This window comes from Coffea arabica, chromosome 8e, assembly GCF_036785885.1.
Source record: "Coffea arabica cultivar ET-39 chromosome 8e, Coffea Arabica ET-39 HiFi, whole genome shotgun sequence".
NCBI classification, from domain to species: domain Eukaryota; kingdom Viridiplantae; phylum Streptophyta; class Magnoliopsida; order Gentianales; family Rubiaceae; genus Coffea; species Coffea arabica.
Genome location: NC_092324.1, coordinates 46,098,011 through 46,122,026, shown reverse-complemented (window position 1 = coordinate 46,122,026; position 24,016 = coordinate 46,098,011). Strand labels below are relative to the sequence as shown.

The 24,016-nt window shown below is 34.8% G+C and overlaps 3 protein-coding genes across 6 annotated transcripts; all 3 read left to right on the top strand.

Annotated features, from left to right (window-relative positions):
• Nucleotides 1–8,728: 8,728 nt before the first annotated feature.
• LOC140012575 (calcium and calcium/calmodulin-dependent serine/threonine-protein kinase-like) lies at nt 8,729–13,206 on the top strand. The gene is made up of 7 exons (XM_072060811.1): nt 8,729–9,720; nt 10,341–10,395; nt 10,498–10,608; nt 10,784–11,016; nt 12,052–12,259; nt 12,460–12,519; nt 12,641–13,206. The coding sequence occupies exons 1-7, from the start codon at nt 9,023–9,025 to the stop codon at nt 12,815–12,817; spliced, it is 1,542 nt and encodes a 513-aa protein (XP_071916912.1). The 5' UTR covers nt 8,729–9,022; the 3' UTR covers nt 12,818–13,206.
• Nucleotides 13,207–14,414: 1,208 nt separating this feature from the next.
• LOC113702799 (F-box/LRR-repeat protein 4) lies at nt 14,415–17,139 on the top strand. 4 transcript variants are annotated; one of them, XR_003451273.2, is made up of 3 exons: nt 14,415–15,632; nt 16,163–16,206; nt 16,919–17,139. XR_003451273.2 is itself a non-coding variant. In XM_027223945.2 (2 exons), the coding sequence occupies exon 1, from the start codon at nt 14,501–14,503 to the stop codon at nt 15,584–15,586; it is 1,086 nt and encodes a 361-aa protein (XP_027079746.1). In that variant the 5' UTR covers nt 14,415–14,500; the 3' UTR covers nt 15,587–15,632; nt 16,919–17,139. The 4 variants fall into 4 exon arrangements, 1 of the variants encoding a protein (XP_027079746.1); XR_003451272.2 differs by having other exon boundaries at nt 15,750–16,206; XR_003451271.2 differs by lacking the exon at nt 16,163–16,206 and having other exon boundaries at nt 14,415–16,111.
• Nucleotides 17,140–18,415: 1,276 nt separating this feature from the next.
• On the top strand, nt 18,416–23,236 carry LOC113703009 (probable transcriptional regulatory protein At2g25830). Its single transcript, XM_027224216.2, has 7 exons — nt 18,416–19,127; nt 19,215–19,378; nt 20,050–20,111; nt 20,279–20,435; nt 20,577–20,854; nt 21,382–21,502; nt 22,728–23,236. Exons 1-7 carry the CDS (start codon nt 19,031–19,033, stop codon nt 22,821–22,823), a joined length of 975 nt encoding a protein of 324 aa, XP_027080017.1. The 5' UTR covers nt 18,416–19,030; the 3' UTR covers nt 22,824–23,236.
• The last annotated feature ends 780 nt before the right edge of the window (nt 23,237–24,016 follow it).

Genomic DNA, 24,016 nt, shown 5'->3' with positions numbered 1-24,016 from the left:
CTCACAACGTTCTCTTCATTTTTTTTACTAGTAATTAACAGCGTATCATTTTAAGTTTGACTAATGCTAATCAGTTCATACTACTGAATCGGTTGCTTTATTTTTAATACCAACAATTAAGAATTGTTTTCCCCGACTTTCGATTACAACGATCAAGTCACGAGTTTCTGATAGAAAACGAACAGTTCTAGTAAGATTTGTAATCTGAGTACCTTTACGTTTAAAACACGTGTCATGCATTCAAATGTACAGTGCAATGCGAGAAATAGAGAGATAATCCATTGTAGTCCAGAAAAGAGTCAAGTTTTGTTTGGGTTTTTGGGATTTTGATTACTATAAGTTATGATTTTAATGTGGTTTCAGTTTTTTTTTCTTGTTTTAATTTTTTTTTGCTAATTTTGTGGAAATAATTTAGATGGAGAGGTGGGGAGAAATAATCCTGACGTGTAAGGATTGAAAGAGACAAATATTTGCATGGTTTGCCGGAAACGATAAGGTGATTGCACAAATATAGAGGATGATGTTTAGCGGCAGCAACAGCACAGTCCATTACGAGTAGAATAAAAACAAAGGGTTGTATATGCAAAGTGATTTGTCTGGGAAAAAACCAAAATATTTGACACATTTAACAGCTGAATTTTTTTGCTGAGAATCGATTTGTAATTGTTTGCAAAAATCTATAGTGAATTACTTTTGTGATGCTTTTATTTTTATAATCTGATACACAAATAAATATTAATTTGAAGTAACGTTTAAGAAAGCATTTTAGATAAAGATAAAAAAAAAAAAAAGTTAACGATGCTTAATGTTTATTATGGGCATAATAATCTTTTTCTTTTTTAATAAGTCAGAGGATTCAAACTCGAACTCAAATCTCTTACCTACCGTCCTCCTCTCGTATCAACATCGTTCAATCCATCCCTTTCAGTGAAGAGTTATTATTGCTAAAAACAAAGAAAATCAATCGGGTTAAAATTGAAAAAGGACTCTCTCAAGGTGGTTGGTATTTCATCCAAATTTTTGTTCTACTAGTTATTTCATTTGTAACTAACAACCTGCTAGTAGTAGGTACAAGATTCAAGAATGATGGCATGTCAACCGGCATCCTCTGGCTACTATAGCGGGAAATAAAGAAAAGGTCCTTCTCTTGCCCCAAAGAAAGAAAGAAAGAAAGAAAAGAGAAAGTTTCATAGCTGCAGAGCACTGACGAGTTGAAATTTACTGCGAAGTAACATATTATTGTGCTCATCAATTTTCACCCAAACACTTGAGGAATATTATGAATCGTTAGATATACTTGGATGTTATCATTTGTCATCAAGAATTTACTTGTGAAGATTATTAAGAAATATTTAAAATAACACTGTAATATTTTTTGTAATATGATGGATGTGAAATAAAGATGTTGTTAGAAATATTTTTAAAAAATATTAAAAGATATGTTTCTGTTATAAGAAAAATAATTTTTTATAAAAAAATTTCTGCATCCAAACAAACAATTTGCTCCGAAAATGCTAAGGGCTTTATTTGTTTATAATTACCTCTATTTTTCCCAAAAAAAAAATGCATTTGTAATCAAAAGATGGCTAAATAAAAATGCTGGTCAAATGGCTCGCATATTTATCCGTGTATCATGTTTGAGGATATTCAATCTACTCTCCCCATTTTAAATATTAAAAAAAAAACATGAATAGGACATCTTACCTACTTTACTTCATTATTTGGAACAAAAAATGAACAAAAAAAAAAAAACCATTTACACATTTGATCTAAAAGCCACTGCTTGTTTTCCTTTTTTATGTCTCTGTCCTTTTCTCCCAATGTTGTGAAAAGATCAAGTATCACAAAAAGCTGGAATAAAGAAATAGCTTGCTCAAGTGATAAAGCTATTCCTATTCATAAACAGAATCCTAATTTCTAACTGTTCAGAAAATATGAGATATTAAAGAATGGGAAGCAAGATCCAACTGCAAGAATTAACGATATATTAGTACTTAACTACTTGTTTATCAAGGGCTGTGATCATGATTGGATAAAAAAAAAACAAAAATCGAACAAGATGCCAAACGATATCTAAAATTACAATTATCATACAAGACACACAATTAAACTCAATTTTTTTTTTTCAATACGAAGCGGATGAGATTTAAAAAACGGAAAGACAGAGAGAATTTGATCCCAATACCTCTACACTTTAATGTCTCAACCGTAAGTTGGCAGAAGAAGCGAAGAAGAAGCCCATATGGGTTAGACAATTTCTTTTTTTTTTTTCCCCTTTTGATCTATACTTAATTATATGCCTTGACTTTGGATTACTAGACTACTAAACTGAAAATATACAACTGGCTAATGGTAATAAATAAGCATAATCGTGGGATTAGGGTTTTCTCCTTTGCCTGGATCTTGAAACATTGGTGCGTCAGCACAAATCTATTTACGTGTTAGAAAGTTCTGATATTGTATGTGTTAGAGAATTGGATGTCGAAAACTTTTCAGTGAAAAAAAAAATGTGGTGACAGTTGCTTTCTTCTAGCAAATTGGTGAAGTTGGAAATGGATTACGATGGTGAGTTTGTCTTGTAAAGCAGCTTAGTTGTCAATTGAATAATGAAACCTACATCTAGCTGTACATTACTAATGCCCCATGTTCCCAATATTGGTTCCTTTATGTAATAGTATTTGTATATACTAGTTTTTATGTATAGATGGATTTTGTAACTGTAGGAGAATTTGTTTAAAAATGGGTACAAAACATAAATTATGAGTCATCTTGTTGGCAGCAAATTTTTGGCAGGTTTTAAGTGGTGAATGTTTAAAACTTTCCATTGTTGATATGTTAGGGAATGGACTAGACACAGCTACATTGACTAATTCACAAGAAGAGTTGCAAAATGATTATGGTTTAGTAGCTAAGAAGTCATTATCACAAAGTTGTGGACGCAGCTTTGCTATCCAATGGGATTGGTTGCTTCGATTTTATTTCTTGTCAAGTCATCAAGTGCACAAAGATTTTGGGATAATAAGTACAATTATCTCTTACTTGGCCTTTTAAACAAGGACCATGGTTTCTCGACTTTTTAACTCCACTAAAAGTATTAGGCTCAGCATAGGACTTCATATTTGTGAAAATTTTGATGAAGAAATGTTGGCTCGAATGGCTAATCCAATGCACTAACTAGTAATAGAAAGGGTTCTATAACTACTAATTGAGTTTTTCTAGCAGGTGTTCAATAGATACTCGTTAACACGTCTAAATTACGCTTAACCTATCATATAAACGCATACTCTAATAATTAACTTCCCAATTAACTTTACTTTTCTAAAACTGAACACTTGAACTATATATTATCGAGTGCTCGAGTGCCAAGTAGACACTCGTTAAACACGGTACTCAATTAGACATATCGCTATTAATAAAGTTACATGTCATTCTTCCTTTGTACTACAATTTTGTGCAAGAAAATTGCTTTGTACTACAATTTTGTTAAAATGAGAAAGCAATTCAGTTTGGTACTACATTCTATGCAATCTTCGGATTGGACATGGTCTTATGCTTCAAATCTCGAAGTACAATTTCCTCTCATGTTTTGTATTCCTTCTTCCCGTGGTTTCTTCAATATCTTGACCATCTGATTAAGTTCAGCAGCCTTTTTCAAGACAATTAGCTTTACATCTCTCTGCAAGAATGAGGGCCTCTAACGTCATTATTAATAATACCATTCATTACTTTATAATAGTGATTAGTACTGTTATTCATATAGGGACAGATTGTCCAATGAGTTGGACAGCTGCCCCGCCCTGTGTATAGATGCCAAACTGTGAAAGATTTAAGAATCAGATAGAAGTTCTAAGAAGACAAATTGCCACATGCTCCTGTCATGCAATAAAATGTTGGAATTAGCAAAGCATATTTTGACAGTATAGTTGCAGCAATCATCTCTAAACTAAACTGATAAACTTATGAATTTGGTGATAGATTTTTAAGATAGAATCTGTAATCTTTCAAGTCTTTGCAAATGTCACATTAATGTCTTGACCAGTTTCAGAATCCACTAAGGTTACCATTTTGTCTTTCTGATTTTTTTTTTCCCGGCCCACAAGTCTATAAAATTTTATTATATTTGAGTTTCTTCTCACATTTTTTGTGGCTTATTTGTAGTATAATTGAGTTGTAATTAATACCATTAATGAGTTAGTTTATTGATTATAATACCTCCACCATTATAAGTTGTTTGCAATCTTATCAAATGAAAAACGAATGATTTGACACCGGCTAGAATGTTTATCTATTTCCTGACCGACAATTAGCAGCGCCGATGCGGGGAAACATGGTACTAGTAGAAATTGCATAAAACATTCCAAGGCAGCGACCCGGATCAAGAAGAAGCCTACAAGACTTATAACATTCTTGATTTCATATTCGATTTTCATTAATTACTACAACGAAAAGGATGATATTCTCTCCTTGGAGAAGACGAAAAACAAGAGTACGATTTTAGTTATCCAATGAGTATTTTAACTACAACTTTTTTGTTAATATTTGATAGACGTGTCAATGGATAGGATCTGAGTTGCATCATTTGATTCAAATTTAAATTCATTAAATTTAGATAAACCTCGATTCAAACTCAAATCTAAACCTTTATGAGTCTGAAAAAACAAATCGAAATTCGGACCCTCGTGGATTTGATTATCTAATTAGTATCCATGGATATTTTTCTAGATATACAGTCAAGAACTAAAATAAAAATATTTAAAGTTAAAAAATGGTATAAATATCATTCAATTTTTATTTTCAAATAATAAAATTATCATTTAAAACGTAGAATGCAATGTTATGAATTCAAAGAAAGAACTATTGTCAATTACTTCTATTTAGGTGGTGTTTTCTTGTATTAAGAGCACATCTTTTAATCTAATAGTCACGAAGTGCTATTGTAATCAATCCAATAAATATATGTGTGTATGTGTGCACTCATCTATATCTATAAATATTGTAATTAGACCCTTGGATTGGGTCTGATTTGGATTTGAGTTTGGATATGAATTATAGAAAATTAGACCCTATCCATATCTATAATATTCTTACAGGGTTTGGATTTGATAAATTAAATTCAAACCCTGTCCAAATATATTAGATCTGGATTAGATCTAAGTAAGACACGACTCGTTGTCATGCCTAATGATATCAGTAGCATCCAAAGGAATATTTTCTATTTACTTCTCATTCTAGTTAATTAAGGTAAAAGAGTGTAGCTAGGTAACAAAAGTTGCAGATGTTTTTTAACTCTATGGGGCTCAAGTTTTTAACTTCATAATTAAGCAATAAAGTACTTGTTTTTATTCATGTTATGATACTTAAAGAATATTTTCTTTTGGGTTTAACTTGATTCAAATGTAGTTGGATATTTTCAACCTATCATTTTCAATAACCGAAAAGAATTAGATCCTAGCTCTGATGACTATATTACAGAGGTGAGTAAAAGTCTTGCATCCAACCAGTCATGGTAAAATTAAACAAAGTAATAAAAGGTCTGTACGAGTTCAGTAGAAATCGGCTTCTCAAACTCGAAAGAGAAAAACTTGGCCGAACGTTAAAATAAACTCTGAAGATCGATCAAAAGTCAAATTAATCATATGAGAAAGCCCACTGGCTGAATGACATAAGGTGCATAATTGACCAAGACAACTAGCTTCAAAATCTGAAGGGGCCCCAAATAGAAACATGTGTGTTGTTAACAAATGGTATTTTTGGCGACGGACTACAATCCGTAATAAAATGGACCCAAGGAAATAATGGTGAGCCCATGTAGTTTCTAGCACTTGACTTAAAAGCCTTGAAAAGAAGAATTGTCATTTATTCTTGGGTAAAATACATAAAATTCTCATGTGGTTAAGAAAATTGACACGAAACTTCCTCATTGTTTAAAAACTCCCACATAACCTCCTTGTGCTTTGGACTAATTTGGAAAACGGACGAAAATCATCCAAATTAACGGCGTTTGAGATGCACTCGTGTATTAAGAGAGCTTCAAGTGACATTGTCAAGGACAATTTAGTATTTTGCAGTGTTTTGTCATTTTTTTTTGTTTATTTTCCTTCTCCATTTCTTCCCTGCTTGCAACCAAACTGGTCAATAACACCAAAATGGTCAATGACATTGGTGAACACCAATCATCATCAGTACCGCCACCGATCACCAGTAGCTCCACCATCACCACCAATCACCAACAACTCTAGATTGTGTCCTTTTCTAGATTGTGTGTGACGTCCATAGCATTTCAGCAGAAAGAAGAAAGCTACCATTAGTTGTCATCTCCTACCGGACTGTCTTTTTTCGGAAGTGGATTCCCTTGCTGGGCTACTTGACATGCTATTCTTGTGACAACATCAGGCACATTAGGAAGAGTTCTAGTCTTGAGAAGGTTCAAGTACTGGAATGGGAGTTCCTGGTATGACGCCCTAAAGTAAAGAAGAAAATGACCCTCGGAGTCAATCGCTTCCTTAAGCCCGGAACATCCACTTCTGCTTCCACTTTTCAGGAGAAAGGGGAGGATGCTAACTGTCGGGCTTCTATGAGTGGCGTTTTCGATTCCTCTAAGCTAAGAAGACGATCTTCAACACCAGAGATCCTAGACCCAAGTACACTCTTCTAGGTACGAAAGCGGTTGGTTTCGTAAACAAGAAAAGAAGATTGGTTTGGGAAAGGAAGGAAAGGGGGTCCACTAGTAGATTATCCATGTGCAAATCGAGATGCGGTCCGGTTCGAGCATATCCAGTTTCATATCCATATCTCGCAGATCCTGATTCTTTGATTACATACCTATCAGCAGGAGCAGTACTTCTGAGCCACTCGAGAGCTTGTAGTTGTGGATCCTCTAGATCCCTAAGATGTAGTTGATCCCATGGACGCAGAGCGTCAGAGCCGATTCACTAAGTGGATTACCCAGTTAAAGAACCACACCATCAGTTGAAACTCTTAATTTTATAAAACCCTGCATGCGCTCTAATGATTCAGACGAGAAAGAGACTAAGCAACCCAAGTCTTCAAAGAAAGTTGCTGCTTAGATTTGGGTTCTTAATTTTACAAAAGAACACATGAAAAAGTGTTGAATCTGGACTGGCAGTGATAGAGATGCTATTGAAAATGAAGATGGTGAGATGGTGGCAGCAATGAAAGGGTGCTGTTGGTTGGATTGATGGGGCAAGAAAAGGAATGGAAAATCAAAGGGGAAAGGGAAAACAGGAAAAATGTTAAAAAAAAAGGAAGAAACAAAAGCCCAGAACGTTCTGACATTCCCTTGAAGAAGATGATACATCTTATAAAATTTCAAATGAGCCCCTTAGTCCTACCTTTGTTTCAAATGAAGGAAGAAAGTTTTTAAAACTTTAATTGAGCCCTGAGTTAAACTTCGATTCAGTTTGTAAATAGGGTTAATATAGGAAATTTACATCTTTCCGTCAATTTGGATGATTTCCGTCCATTTTCCAAATTAGTCCAAAGCACAAGTAGGTTATGTGGGAGTTTTTAAACAATGAGGAAGTTTCGTGTCAATTTCCTTAACCACAGGGGGGTTTTATGTATTTTACCATTTATTCTTTGGGATCAAGATGGGATGTAATCAAATCGAATTGAATTAGTGTCGAATCGAGTAGTGTACTACTCATGCTCGACTCAAGTTAAAAAACTTGAGCTCGAGTTCGTCGAACTTTTGAAAGTTGAATTCGAACTCAGTTTTGTTTTGTTTTACTCGAGCTTGTCAAGTTCTTGAAAGTTGAATTTGACTTCGAGCACGATTTTGTTTTGTGTACTTAATTAAATCAAGCCCAATTTAAGTCGAACTTTTGAAAGTTGAATTCAAACTCTGTTTTGTTTTGTTTTACTCGAGCTTGTCAAGTTCTTGAAAGTTGAATTTGACTTCGAGCACGATTTTGTTTTGTGTACTTAATTAAATCAAGCCCAATTTAAGCTAAATTCAAATTCAAACGAGTTTAATCAAGCTCAATCAAGTGTAAGTAATATAAAATTATATTTTATATAATTTTAAACTGGAGACAAGAGAGACATTTCATACTAATAAATAAATAAAAATATATATACATAAAGCTCGATTAAATTTGATTAAGTTTAATGAATTTTTGAGTTTCATATATTAAGCTCATTCTTGAGCTCGTCAAATTGTCGAGTTGCTCGAACTCAAACTTGAGCTTGTGTCGAGTAAGCCCGCAAACTATTCAATTACGTTCAACTCGTTTGCATAATTGAGGAATATTCAGGATTTTAGCTGAAGGAGCTTTAGTACATAAATTGTGCTCTAGAATTTATAATTTTCAATTTTTGCTTATTCTCATCTTGCATGTTCGAAGCAATTCTACTTTTTGACCGGTAATCATGAAAGGTTCAACTACATTACATGTCAATATTAGTCATTAGCGTTAAATCCATCTTCTCATTGCTGTTATATTTCCTTAGCATCTTTTCACAATTTTAGCATAGAGTGCATAGATTAATACGCTCTGAAGAAATGTACACAATAGTTGTTTCTTCCTTTTGGATTGTATAAAATACAGGTCGAGATAGACATGAAGAATGTAACACCGACAAGACTTGAACTTTTTTCTCTTTTTTTCCTTCAAGAAACAAAAATAAAATGGGAGATGAGGAGAGCTATTAAGAAGATTGATTAATCTAACTAACGGGTGTATGTAGAATAAAAAAACCCTTCTTAGACTTGGTCATCGTCTCTTGTTCTTTAGCTTTTTCCATGTTTAACAGCTATTCAATTGTAGCCATCTCATAATTTATTCTTATCATATGCTAATAACAACATAAGAGTTGTTCATATGATGATGTAAATCCGTGTCAATAAACTACTTAGTCATACACCAAACCTTACTCCACTTCTTCTCATCATTGATCCATCAATCCTGTCCTCATCCTCCAAGTTGACCTGAAAAAATTCTTAAACCCTCCATCGTAGAATCTTATTCTTTTCAAATCCTTTTGATTTTAAGAGAATTTAATGGGACAAGGAACCAAAAGACTTGACGATGAATATGAGGTGACTGATGTTTTAGGAAGAGGAGGCTTTTCTGTTGTAAGAAGAGGGATAAGAAAATCCAGTGGTGGAAAAATTCAAGTTGCTATCAAAACCCTGAGAAGAATCGGACCATGGCAGCCTTCCCCTGGCGGTCGCGGCCGGAGCGTGACTGCTCCAAACTCAAGACAGGCCCTGGTTTCTGATGCTTTACTGACAAATGAACTATTGGTCATGAGGAAGATTGTGGAAGATGTTTCACCTCATCCGAATGTGATTCATCTTTATGATGTTTGTGAAGATTCTAATGGGGTTCATTTGATTCTTGAGCTTTGTTCTGGTGGGGAGTTGTTTGATCGGATAGTTGCTCAGGAGAGGTACTCAGAGGCTGGAGCTGCGGCTGTTGTCAGGCAAATTGCTGAAGGGTTAAATTCTCTTCATAAAGCTAAGATTATTCATAGGGATTTGAAGCCTGAAAACTGCCTGTTTTTGGATAAAGATGAAAATTCTCCGTTGAAGATCATGGATTTTGGACTGAGTTCTGTAGAGGATTTTACTGATTCTGTTGTTGGATTGTTTGGTTCGATTGATTATGTATCGCCAGAAGCACTTTCCCAGGACAAAATTACTCCCAAGAGTGATATTTGGTCACTTGGTGTAATCCTCTATATCCTCCTCTCCGGGTATGTTAACTGACTTCGGGCAGTGATGTTTTAGTTTCATGTTTACCAATTTGCAACTTTGGAGCTTAAGTTCGACCAAAAATTAGTTTAGAACTCTCCAGCCAATTTTTTTCAAGGGACAACAAAGAAATTCAAGAAATTACATATTCCAGCTTCAGTAACAATTGAAAAAAAAAACTTGGGTTTTTGTTCAGCCTTTTTTTTGGGGTGACATTATTGCCTCAGTCGGACAAATATTAGATTTAACAGAAAAAACACACAAATAGACCATTGAAGCCTTTTTTTTTTTATTAATTGTGGGCTTTGATTTTAGCTCTTGTTAAAGGTGAAACAAGACTAACTTCATCTTACATCCTTGACAAAAAAAGAGTATTTATTCACTCCCTTGTCGTTCCTTGACAAAGAAAGAATGCTAAGGAAAGGGAAACTAAAGTGAATGCTGAAGTAGGTTTGGAGATTTGCATAGGATAGTAAATTACGACTGTCCCCCCCCATGGATTGAAATTTGATACAGTATAATTTCTTCATCTTTTTTTTTTTTTGTTTTTGGTAAGAAATTATTTCTTCGGCTTTATCAATATACTGTTAAACTAACGATATATTCAATGTTGCGTTGCTAGGTATCCGCCTTTTATAGCACAATCAACTAGGCAAAAGCAGCAGATGATTATGCAAGTGAGTCTTCCTGTTTATGTATATCTTGCATACTGATCAGTTGTGGAATTGTAGTTCTTTACACACAATAATAAATGCCTACGCTAAATCTTAAACATGCAGGGATACTTCAGCTTTCATGAAAAAACATGGAAGAGCATTTCTTCTTCAGCTAAGCAACTGATTTCCAGTCTTCTTACTGTTGATCCTCAGTTGAGACCAACGGCTGCTCAGGTCTGATGTAAAATAGGTTAAGCACAGTTTGTTCGCAATTATATGCTAATGGGATCCTAAAAATCATAGTAATGCAGACTCAAATGGTCTTAAAAATTTTGCTTTGGAATAATTAGTAGTCGAAAGTCGAAACAATCCCAAAATTTTTTTTTTTCATTTTGTAATTATGTTTTAGGTTCTTCAACATCCTTGGGTTACTGGGGATTTGGCAAAGGAAGAACAGATGGATGCAGAGATTGTTTCACGCCTTCAGAGTTTCAATGCAAGGCGCAAGTTCCGGGCTGCTGCAATGGCAAGCGTGTTAAGCACTAGTTTTTCCTTGAGAACCAAAAAGCTTAAGAATTTGGTCGGATCCTATGACCTCAAGCCTGAGGAACTGGAGAATCTCAGAATACATTTCAAGAGAATGTAAGTCACCAAACCTTGTTTCAAAAATAATACTACTATTTTGTAACTTTTTTTTTTTTCTACAGCACTCGAGTACCACGATAATTTACTTAAAGTGTGTGGGTAAACCTTTGAATTTGCTCAACTTAATACTTCATTTAGTATACAGAATTAGAAAATTTACTTTTGAGTAGGCAAACTTTTTGCATATTTTGAATTTAAGAAATAATATAAAATAGTTTCAAGTTTGTGGGGGCAAAAGTTTGTGCTTATAAACAAAGATTAATCTTTCCTACACCGACAGTATATATACTGTCAGTATTAGATGAATGACAACTGTGCAAAATTTGAATTTGAAATTTAACTTTTGCATGTATATCATGAATCTAACGATGATAGTGTATACACTGTCACTCTGTCAGTGTATATAAGATTTATTCTATAAAGATTTTGAACTTGCTAAGGAGCGAAACCTAGTTTTGCAGTAATTCAACTTGGTTTGCAAAACTGGGTGCAGTGTTCTAATTCTTTTCCCCGGTCAAACTTCCATTCTTCATGTGTTTCTTCAACTGCAAGGGTTTATATATAATTAGTCTTTCCTCGCCAAAAAAAAAGAAAAAAGAAGCCTTTCCTCGCAGCCAAAAGTTTACAGATGGTGAAATGAACATTTTTAAAGGATTCAAGGGCCTTTGAGCAAATTGTGAGAAGTTAATAGTACTAAACTTTGATGTTTTCGATTCCAATTGTCATTTTCTGAATTTTTTTGTGTGTGTTTAATAAGAGTATAAGAAGCCCAAAATTTTATTTTATTTTTTTTTGTATCCGTTCACGTAATCCATAAGTTAAACAAAATTCACAGATTTTAAATAAATACTTTTAAATTTTATGATCTCAACCTTGACCATTAGATCAAGACCTCATTGGCTGGATTTTTTTTGGTTTTGGTTTCACCAACTAAAGCATACAGAACTAGGGGAAAAGGGGAACTTCAAACAAGACTTAATGAGAGTAGAATGAGTAATTTGCAATTGTATCTTTTCATTGAAATATCTGCAGATGCACGAATGGTGAGAATGCCACATTATCTCAGTTCGAGGAAGTGCTAAAATCAATGGAAATGTCATCACTGGTTCCTCTAGCAGCTCGGATCTTTGATTTGTTCGACAACAATCGTGATGGCACTGTTGACATGCGAGAGATAATAGGGGGCTTCTCCTGTCTCAAATATTCACAAGGAGATGATGCACTTCGCCTTTGTTTCCAGGTATATTAATTTGGTCCCTCTTCAGATGCCAATGATCCACATCCAGCAATGATTCTTTGCTTTAGACTGCCAAATTGATCTAGCACTGACAATAATTAAGGGGAAAAAAAGAACATGACATGAAGTATTTTATTTATCTTCTGTACATTAATTGTTGAACAACATGATATTTGGTTAAAGTGAAGAAATTTGGTGTTCAGATGTACGACACAGACCGGTCAGGATGCATCAGCAAGGAAGAAGTAGCCTCAATGCTTAGAGTAACCCTCTTCCCTTTTCCAACCACAAGCTAATTCTTGAGACCTTTTGGGTTGTATATATAAATTCTTGTACCATAACATTTATGTGATACACTAGAATTTCTTGAAACAAAACTTGCAGGCATTACCTGATGACTGCCTTCCGGTGGATATAACTGAACCTGGGAAATTAGATGAGATATTTGATCTAATGGATGCCAACAGTGATGGAAGAGTCACCTTTGAAGAGTTTAAGGCTGCAATGCAAAGAGACAGCTCACTCCAAGATGTCGTCCTCTCTTCGCTTCGCCCTACCTAATTAATCTATTAATAAATCTTATATGCACTGACAGTATATATATACTCTTATGATTAGATGAATGACATATCTGCAAAATTTGAATTATAAGTTTAAATTAGATTATGTGTCATTTATCCAACCATAATAGTGTATACACTGTTAATATATATAAGATCAATCCGTAATTCTATATGTTCATTCTAGATTTGCCAATAAGTTCTGTGCAACTCATTTGATTCTCATTTTAATTAATCCGTATTCTGCAGAAGATTTACTTGTATGAGCAGAACATGGTAGTTTTGTGACAGAACTTACTCTAGTCTTATGCAAAGTACAGGTACACACCTGTGTTGAGAATATTAATAACTATAATTTTGTGGTATAAATGTATTCGATTTCCACAGAAAGTTTTGGAAAATAAATAAATAGATTTTAACAGCTTCTATAATATGTATTACACTTAATTTATTGTGCGAATAGTCCATGAATATTGAATATAATCTGAATGGTGGTTCAAGGATATCTAGCACAAGTTGAAGAAGAAATTTTCTCTAAGCATACTTGACAAATTTGATCATTGTTCTTCCTTTGCACTTTCTTTAGTTTTTACCTTAATTAGTACTTTCTGTTTATCCAGATAAAGTTGTTTGTCACATGCATTTGCAGTTTACCTAGAAGCATTATATGTAACGACTTCAATAATTGGGGAACGGAGTATAAGTGAGAGATCCCAATTTCGAACTATCTCACTTACACTAACAAAAAAAAAAAAAAAAACTTCAATAATGTATGAGCGCAGGTTAGGTGTATCATAATTTTTATTAGTCTAAAACCTAGTCAATATTAAAGAAAAGAAAGATCATAAAACTTATCGATAATTCTAGGAATATAAAACATAGAGAATATGCAAGCCTTTCCTTGAAATAGTTCTATGGATATGATTTACTGAATTAATATACAAATAATAGAAATATTGAAATAATATATAATTTATTCTATGTGTGGTCAAAGGTAACATTATGAAAAAAACCAATAACTCAAGGACTATAAAATTTTGAAAATATGCCCTTTCAAATCTAATAAATGAAATGTTAACTTACCAAAACCATAGAATATTCAGTTATGAAACAACATGTAAAAGCGGTAAAGAGTGTTGTTACAAACATTTAGACTATCAGGATAACAATAATTTTCGAAATTGCACTTTGACCCTCTAAATTTTTACAAAATCATATTTGACTTGAGAAAATAGATGGAAAAGGAAAAAAAAAAACTAAGATATTAAAAAGAAAAATGCAAAAAAAAAAACTAAAATTTGTGAAGTTATGAATTCATTTATTTTGTAGTTGAATTTGACAAAAAAAAAATTAGATAATTACACTTTAATCCAAAGTACGACGAACTAAAATGTGTAATTTACCTAAAATCGAGTTAAAAACTGATTTGGGTCATTTTGGGTATTCGGGTTTGAGTGAACCCAAGTTCACTTTTCCCAAAAGTAACCCATTGAAAGTTTAGACTAGTTGGATCATAGCCCAACCATAATAGTAAACCCATCAATAGGTGGCCCAATTCCTGCTCCACCCGCCCAATTACCGCCGCCTCTTAAAGAACATTGAACCCCCTCAAACTCAGTTCTGAGCATTAGGGATTCAAATATTTTTGCAAAATCTTAGAACTCACATCAGCCGAAATTGTGAAATGGATAGGCTTGGGGAAGATGAATTAGCCTCAATTTTGGAATGGATTCAAGACCCTCGTGACAGAAATTCATTTTCTCTGGTTTGCAAGCGTTGGTGCAATGTTGAAGGCTTGAATAAATTTTCTCTCCGCGTTTTTGAGCCTAATTACCTCCTAAGTTTTCTACCAAGATTCCCAAATTTGCTTATGTTTGAATCATCGGAGCCAATCTCAGATGCCCAGATGGAGTTTCTTGCAAGAACATGCCCCAGCATTCAGAAACTCAACCTCTACTACCACGAGGCATTTCACACCTGGGCATCAGCTAGACATTCCGACTTTGGCCATGTTGGTTTACGTGCTCTGGCAAAAGGGTGTTGCAATTTGAGGTCAGTGGTGTTGAGGCGGAGAAGAGGAGTCAGCAATGCTGGAGTTTCTTCGCTTGTTAAGCTTTCGCGAAATTTAGTGAATTTGGACGTGAGATGGTGTAAAGGGATTAGTGATGAAGCACTTGAGGCAATTGGGACCATGAGTGCTTTGACAAGCTTGAATTTGCAAGGTTGTTGTTTAATTTCTGATGAGGGGCTGGCTTCTTTGGCAAAAGGGTCTCTGTGCAAGTCCCTTGAGTTCTTAAATCTTGCAGAATGTGATCGAATTTCGGATGATGGGGTGATGAAATTGGTGGCAATGAAGTCCTTGGAGGTATTGAAATTGGCAGAATGTGGTCCAAAAGTGACTGATGTTGGTGGGAGGGCTGTGGCTGCAATTGAAAGTCTCAAGAGATTGAATTTATCGTGGCTGATAAATGTATCTGATGACACAGTTTTTGCTCTGGCTCAAAATAGCAAAAATTTGGCGACACTTCATTTAGAGGGCTGTGAATTGGTTACAGGAGATGGTATCCGTGCATTTACTAGCCACAAGTCTTTACGTAAGCTAGAATTGTATGGTATTTATAAATTTAACGTAAATGATGTCGAAGAGCTGGTGCTTGGATGCCAATCTTTGGAGTTTATTGGGATGGATCAAAGATTGAGAAGTTGGATTCCTGTTACAGAGCAGGGGAATATATTTAGGCCAGATTGTCGGATTTCTTGGAGGTTATAGACCAATAAAAGACTTACATTTGTTAGTAGAAGGAATTGTTCTGCAGGTAACTGTGTCCTTTTCTTTTACTTCCCGTTCCTGTATGCCATTTTTATAAAGCAATTTGGTTTCAATGCGGGTGACAGCTCTTATACTGTGATTTTTGCTCCTCATTGTATTCTAGACAAACATGATGATGATAAGTGCAAAGGCAAAGACAAGACAGAAATTCAAACTTCTATTCTAGGTGAAGGGATTTCACATTAGGACGTATCCCTACTAGAAGGCCAATTTGGTGAATCTGCAAAAGAATTGGATATCTTGTAGCATGTGGTGCCATTATAATATCCTTTACAAGATGCTAATGTAATGCTCATTCATAAAAGTTAAGGTCAAGAATAGCCTGTGGTTCGTGAACCATTATGAAGTATAACATAACATCCCTGTAGTTTTAGAATGCTCACCTTTCGCATGTGGTCTGAAACGTGAGCCAACTAGAAGTTGGAGTTCGTACTTTCTCCAGACAGCTATGTTCGTGTCTGACTGGTGATTTTTCTTTTTCATTGTTTTATATTTTTTTTCTTTTTGTTTATGTAGAAATGTCAAATGGATTTGAGTTAATGGTGCTCAAGTTTGTCAAGGTATATTCTTTCTGTTTTTCTAGTTGTCCACTTTCATTACTATCGTTCCCATGTTTCTGTCTCATAAAATTTATTTATATTCTTTTGTGAGTCTTGTTAGATCATGTTAAAGACTCTCTGTTTGGGTAAAGAAGCAGTTAAGGAGCAGTTGCATGGAATCCTAGAGATGATAGTTGTAATGATACAAAGCTTCTTTGTGTATGCTGGATGTACAATTCGTTTTCCTTGCGGGGATATTGTCTTTCTGTTTGCCAATAACCTTCAAATGTTAAAGTAATCTTGATTAGAATTTTTAGCAATCTGATCTAGTGTCTAGGAAAGATTAGATTACTTGTTAGTACCTAAATGGCTAAATCTGGTCTGCTCCCACTTAAATCGGCCTTTGTATCTTTACAGTCACATCACCCTACTCTTTGCTGGCTTTCACTTATGTTGTGTGACTGACTTGCTCCCAGGATTTCATTCTGTTCTGTAAAGGTAGGCTTTTTACTAAGTCTAGATTGCTGGCCTAGGGATCCTTATTAATACATCTTGTGTGCTATGCGATACTGATGTAGAAACCACAAATCATTGTTCTTGCGTGTCCTTTCTTCTGCCATATAACGTCATGTTCAGGCTCTTAACTCCATATACGAGGGTGTAATCTCTAGAGTGAGGAGTTACCTTGGGCTTGTTGTACTTGATCAACATTTTTTCTCTGTTGAATTTGCAGATTGTCTTCAGCAGGCACAATATATCATCTTTAGAGGGCTAGGAATGGAGGTGTTCAGTTGTTCAATTACACTTGATATTGCTAGCAGTACAAGCCTTGATGGTCTTCTCAATGTGTTCCAATACGTGCTTTTGATGTTGTCAGCACAAGTTTTAAGTATTGGCATATGAATTCTTGCCTTTCAGGCTTTTATAGAGGAACTCTGTCTACATTTACTAGGATTTTAGATTTGTGGTTAAAGATGTGCATTTAGCAGCCTTCGTATGCAGGAATTGCCATATAGAAGTATTTGAATTTGATAGTTATATACATCTAGAAAACAAGAATGCTTGCATTACAACTGAACACAAGGGGAGTTACAAACTTACAATTGTCACTCCATATGTGCTGCATATATTTCTGTTCCTTTTCCAGGGTCTGAACTAGAAAGTGCCCTTCTCTTGAATGAGTTACGTTGCTCCTCTAATTTGAGCTTCAATATTTAGTGTTTAGAACATAAGTTGGGGTTAGGCACTCACATAAGTCAGGTCATGGATTAGTTGTGTGTATCGGATTTTTGTATAGTTTTTTTCCGCAGAAAATTTTTTACGTTTTCCACGAACATATTTCTCAATCACTTTTTTACCTCATATACATCAAATTGCTACAGTATATTTTTCTACAAAAAACTCTTAAGAATAGCAATCCAAATGGAGCTTAAGCTTTCTATATTTTGTGAGGAGGATGTTGTCCTTTTTCCTTGCACACATTTAATCTAATGAGTGGATTTTCTCATCTGCATTGTCCTTTCACTTATTTAGAATCTGGTTTCATTTTGAAGGGATAACAGATTATGGTTCTATATTTCAGAAGATTTGACGCGTTGTTAACGAATTGGTTATCATTTCTTCTAGTTAGAGTTACAACTGCTACAGTTCGTTCGATACTTAGTATGAATTCATTACTAGTTTGAACATCCTCAAAGATGAATGTATTCTACCTTACTAATACTTGAAGCCTCAATTTTTTTCATAGCAATCTCCATGAGCAAGCCCAAAATATAAATGCATCCGAGGCACAAAATCACGCCTTCAGATTTATCTTCTCTAAAAAACATCAAATATTTGGTTCATTTCTTTTTTTTTTTTGGTCAAAATCAAATAGATAGTTTTGAGGGTCCTAACAACAGCATTCTAAAACTATCTATGTGGGTTCTTTTGGTTATCTGTATCCGTTCTCTTGGTTCTTGGGACATTGGAACGATATAAAATTGAACTTGATTTATGCGATGATACAAGATTGAATTACTAACATGTATATGTATCTGTACCTATACCAGAAGTGTGATGGCGCTCTTGACACTTTTTGGTTTTTTTTTGTCCCCCAAATTTAACCTTATAAATCCAATAAAAATAATTATTGATTTGTTTAGATGTCAATTCAATATTTCTATTGGAGGTTGGGGAGGCGGGAGTGGGGAGCGTAGGAGGGGCTTATTTCACCCAGAAATTCTTTCTTAGATATGAATAATCTTAGGGTGCATTTGATAAAATTAAAATGTATTAAGTATAAAATTTTAACATTTCAGCATGTTTTGCATTAACTGATAAGTGAGTAGTTTATCATTTATTTTTCGGAGTTAGTTTTGTTTAGAAGATTTACTGTTACTTAATTAATTAATATATTCTATTTTTTTGTTATCAAATGCGTCTGAATATATTATAACCTAAATCCATTAAATTTAAGCGCTGAACTGGGTTATCAAATGGGGCGTTACTCTCAGTCTCAACCTTCGATTGGTTTTAGAAGGACTTTTTATCTATATTTGAGAAAATTCTTGCACACAACAAAGAAAAGAGAAGGATAAATCCAGAAATTAACCCTGTTGTGCAGGTCACTTAGTGCTCAAAGGAATAAACGACATGCAGGAAAAACATGTAAAAAGTTGGAAATTCGGAGGATACAAATTACAGTCGCTTAAACCTTATACGCTCATTTACAAATTACATAGCTTCCACAATCCTCTAATCGAAATTCCAGTCAACATAGACACCCGAAAGGGGAATGTGACTGCCAACTGAATTGGAAAAAAAAAAAAAAAGTGTGCAGAGATAAAGAAGAGCAATCATCAGTATGGCTTCTTCTTCTTCAATTAGATCGTTTGGTTCATTGATTTGCAGATTCTCAAATGGGGTTTTTCTTAGGCCCTCTCACTCATTCGCTCTTCAAAGTAAGCACATTTTTTCTGTGTCGCCCCGCCACAGACAACTTCTTTGTCTTGCTACATAAAGTTTTGAACTTGTTTCTTTGGATCCAGGGAAGCTATTTTTCAGCGAAAAGCTATCATCTTGCTCGCGGTATTCATCATCAGGCAAATGGGTTTCGGCATTTCACTTCGGAACTGGGAATTCTGTTAGAAAGATTCGAACTTTCGCCCCTCTTTTTATGGGGAGGCGCTCCTGCAAAATTGCTGGTAGAAAGGTAAGTACTTGTATATCTCCAATTTCGTTTTTGTGTGATATTGGTGGCTCTTGTGACTAGTTGTTCATTGTTATTTGTTGATAATTTGATGATACGTGGGGTTATTGAGCAACTCTAATTCAACTTCAAGATGTACCTGTTTGATTAATTGCTTGAGAGAATATATTGAATTAACTGCAAAAGGTATAATTTATGAATATTTCCAGTGAAAAACTAGTCTATGTCGTGTGGCTGAAGATGAGTGCAATTTCTTTGGCAGTCGCCATGAATGGTGTTAATCAATGTCCTTTATTAGATAGTTAGCTTGAGCTTTGAGTACATATTGAGTTGTAGAAAAAATGATTTTGGTAGTAGATTTGCTGATCTTACGAATGTGGAGCTTGTTGTATCAACAACCCTGTTCAAAATGATAAAATTTCGATGATTGCTTGATCTTGTGTTCTATTGGCATTTCATTCAATCACTTTGTATAACTGTGTTCTTTCTGGTTTCCTATGGAGGCATGCAAAGCATATAAAGTTGGTGATTACTGCAAATTAAGAAAAATTTGAATTGGAGGAATATCAACGCATTTCTATTTTGATCTTGTGCTTCCTTGGCATTGGATTAGAAGTTGAGGGTCTGCATTTATAATTAACCTCTATGTTCAGTGAATCTCTTTTTGATTGCAGACAGCCCAAGATGCTAAGAAGACAAAATTGTATTCAAGGATTGGAAAAGAGGTTGTATCAGCGTAAGTTTGCCTCTGATCACCAATTTAACAAATAGGTTGAACCTTTAAAGTGTACAAGGAACTCCTATAGAAGTCTTATTTCTGTTTTTCATAAACAGGGAAGTATTTTCTGGACTGGTTACCCCGAGCGACATTGCTAACTGATAGTCATGATATGTCTATTATAGGGTTAAGAAAGGAGGTCCTAATCCGGTATCTAACATAGTTCTTGCTGCATTACTTGAGAAAGCTAAGGAGTTTGATGTGCCTAAGGAAATTCTTGAGCGTAACATTAAGAGAGCTTCAGAGAAGGGTCAGGAAGCTTACATCGAGAAAACATATGAGGTAGCATTCATCTTGTATGTATCGTCCAGTCCATGATTAATTTTTTGCGTGCTACATGTTCATCTCCATTTCCATGCTAGTTTTATGTTTACAACTTTGATGGATATAACAAGCTCTGAACTTTCTGCCTGTTATATTCAGGTATATGGTTATGGTGGAGCTGGTATTGTTGTTGAAGTATTAACAGATAAAATAAACAGATCAGTGGCAGCTATCAGAGGCGTACTTAAAGACTGTGGTGGAAAGATGGCTGATTCTGGTTCAATAGCATTCAAGTTCAAACGTGCTCGGGTTGTGAACATAAAGGTAACAGATGTTGAGAAAGACCAACTTCTCTCTATTGCTTTAGATGCTGGTGCTGAAGACATCATAGAACCTTTACTGGATGAAGATGATTCTGAAGAAGACAAGTCAGAAAGGTGTTTGGAGCTCGTTTCCATATGTGTAACTTGAGCTATTGCTTTTATTGTTGTTGTGCAGATTTGCTTGTTTTTTGTCCCTTAAAATCATAACTATCTGCCTGAAAATATATTTTGCCACAAGGAAATTCTGTCACAAGTCCTATCTCTCTCAAGGTTCCCTACTTTATTGGTGAATCTTGTTCATTATTAATGTTCATTTGGGTTGAAATGGTTGAGAAGTGTGGCCTTGAGCAAATTCCTAATCTGTTATAATCTTTAGGTGGTGATGATAACATGTAATGTCTGCTCCAACCGCAAGAAAGAAAAAATGGTGTGTGTGCGTGTGTCCAACAGAGAGGAGAGAGAGAGAGAGACTACAATCAGTTGTGTCATTCGTAAAAATTCTGAAATCTCCTTAAGTACATTTGGCATCAATTTAATTGCGCTCTACCTTATGCAGCATCTGGAGGAAGTACTTTGACTTTTCTTTTAATTTATAGTGCTTAACTGTTGAAGTTTTTAATGTTTTCATGGTCCTTTGGCAGACATTATAAAGTTGTGAGTTCAGCTGAGAATTACTCTGATATGCTATCAAAGCTTCGTGATGCTGGAATTCCATGTGAAACTGATAATGGATCTGAGCTACTTCCCATAAATCCGATTGAGGTAAGTAAATGTAAAAGACTGTTTTCCCTGTCCTTATCACTCTATTACGGGGGAAGTTCCTGTCTAAGGTAGACGCTATCAACTGATCTGAATGATGGTAATAAAGATTCTTGCGTCTAGTGAACTTTGAAAATGATTCTCTGATTCTACGAGAGACGCATAAATCCAGCTTTTTAATTTTAGAATGATAATTATGACCATGATGACCATCAAAGTTCTGCATTTTACTCGCGTTTTTCTACGAAAGAACTTCTGATGTTTTGAGGAACACTTTGGTAATGAGGTGGGGAATTATTAGGCAACAACAAAGAAAATATGTAGGAAGATGTGCCATCTTTTATCTCAACATACCCAAGAACAGCTAACAGGCTTTAGACATCGAAGCCTCAGTGAAGAGAAGAAAACAACTCTATTCAGACTGAGACAAGAGTGAGGGCTGATAAAACTATAAATGGTCTTATGATGTTTTCATCTTATTATTTGGGGTTAAAAACAAAAATGCCCCTTGTGGTAAACCTAAAATACAAAAAGTCTCCATGGTTTCAAAATATACAACACGACACCTCATGTTTTGAACTAAATTGTAAAGGTGATGGAATCTGTTAAACTTAACGGAAATGGATGAAATGACAAAAATGCCTTGATATAATTAAGCAAAAGACAATTCGACAAAATCATTTGTTTTATTCTCTAGAGAGAGAGAACTGAGGGTTAAGAGGTAAAACAGGTATATTTGGTAAAAATTAGGTATAAAAATTTTTTTTTTAGGTTCCAATAAGTTATTTCCGTTAAGTTTAACGGATTCCGTCACTTTTACAATTTAGTTCAAAGCATGAAGTGTCGTGTTGTACGTTTTGAAATCACGGGGGATTTTTCTGTATATTAGGTTTATTACAGGGGGCTTTTTGTCTTTTGCCCTATTATTTGATAAATTGGAGAGAGCTTTGAAGATCTATCACTTTGCTTGGAATAATTATTTTAATTACAATAACCATTTCTCCGAGATTTGTTATCTCAGGTAGTTCTTCTGGTAAACTGACATGTTGATACATATTTGCCAAGTATATAGCAAATACTTTAACTTGACTAGTTTATGCGGTCCATACATTCTGGATATTATCATGTATGATTTTCCAGTTATCTCAAGATTTTTGTTTGCTTTAAGAAGCATTGCAACAATAAATCTATTGTTCGAGTGACTGAAAGGCTTTCTTGTGGTCTGCAGGTAGATGATGAGGCTATGGATTTGAACAGAGAACTCATGTCCAAACTGCTTGAACTTGATGATGTTGATGCCGTGTATACAGATCAGAAGTTATGAGATCAATAATTGTAATAAACACCTAAAATGTCACTGAGGTTTAGATCTGTTAGGCTTAGCATAAATATTCCATGGATGATGCGGATGGCTTCATCCAACATTCATTGGAGAACATTGCTTAGAAATATCTGGTAGCAGTAGCATTGACAGAATATTGCACAGGAAAATATACATATTCGATTTTCAGTTTTGATGAAAAGATCGAGTTGTAACTAATGCCATATGCTCTTTTCTTCTAGATACTAGTTTAGATTAACCCGTAGATTCCGATTTTGAAGACAACCCTGGAGAGCGACCCTTTTCATCATGATCTCATTGGCGCCTGAATTTTTGCTTATAGCTCCTCTAATTCATCTTCTGTAAGGTTGTTCACAATCACAAATATAATTTACTGGAGTCCTGAAATTGATTCATGATTTGCTTACTGACACTCATTTGCTGTTGATCCTATTTCATTGGTATGTAATGTATTCTCTTTGTGAAAGTCTAATCGTAATAATTCTTTCCCTTCTTTACCTTTCCAGAGCCTGACAGATTTGCCATTTTGGTAGGCTGTTGCACCGATATAATCAGAACTTTTATTGTCTCAGTCCCTTGACTCATTGCCCCTTCACTTGCTACAAAAACATTTGCTCAGCTGTACATATGTTTCCACATTCATGTTTATGACTCATTTTCCCTTGAATCAAGAATGTAAGTATCTACGCATTCTCTGTGTGACTTCTTGCTCAGAATATGCAATTTTGCAGCTTAAATGCATCTTATAGAACATGGAAGATGAGAATTACCCATTGGCAAAGATGAGAACACACATTAGAGTTGTTTTACCACAAGAGTTCGTTGATGCAATTTTCTTTCCAAGAAAGAGATCTCGACCGCCTGACGCTAACATTATTTAATGTCTCCACGAGGTTCAATCTCGTCTTTAGCCATGTACCCAATAGATCATTAGAGGTATAAAAACACCAGAATTTTGTTCACCTAATAGTTGCGAGTACGTCTTTAACTGGTTGTGTAAGAAATTTCACACCCTCGATTGCAATTGCTGGCCTTTTTTTTTTTTGTTTTAGCAGACCATTTCCTCTATGATTGCATGAGGAGTTGGTAGTCAACGTTCAGGTGACCAAAAGGACATACTTTTGTTTTCATTTCTATGTTTGTGCACATTGCCTGTGTACTTTAGCTAGAGCTTT

Coding starts and splice junctions, on each gene's coding strand:
- LOC140012575 (XM_072060811.1), top strand. CDS start 9,023: ATGGGACAAGGAACCAAAAGACTTGACGATGAATATGAGGTGACTGAT. Junction 9,721..10,340: donor CTCTATATCCTCCTCTCCGG/GTATGTTAACTG, acceptor TTGCGTTGCTAG/GTATCCGCCTTTTATAGCAC. Junction 11,017..12,051: donor AGAATACATTTCAAGAGAAT/GTAAGTCACCAA, acceptor AAATATCTGCAG/ATGCACGAATGGTGAGAATG.
- LOC113702799 (XM_027223945.2), top strand. CDS start 14,501: ATGGATAGGCTTGGGGAAGATGAATTAGCCTCAATTTTGGAATGGATT.
- LOC113703009 (XM_027224216.2), top strand. CDS start 19,031: ATGGCTTCTTCTTCTTCAATTAGATCGTTTGGTTCATTGATTTGCAGA. Junction 19,128..19,214: donor TCACTCATTCGCTCTTCAAA/GTAAGCACATTT, acceptor CTTTGGATCCAG/GGAAGCTATTTTTCAGCGAA. Junction 21,503..22,727: donor TTCCCATAAATCCGATTGAG/GTAAGTAAATGT, acceptor TGTGGTCTGCAG/GTAGATGATGAGGCTATGGA.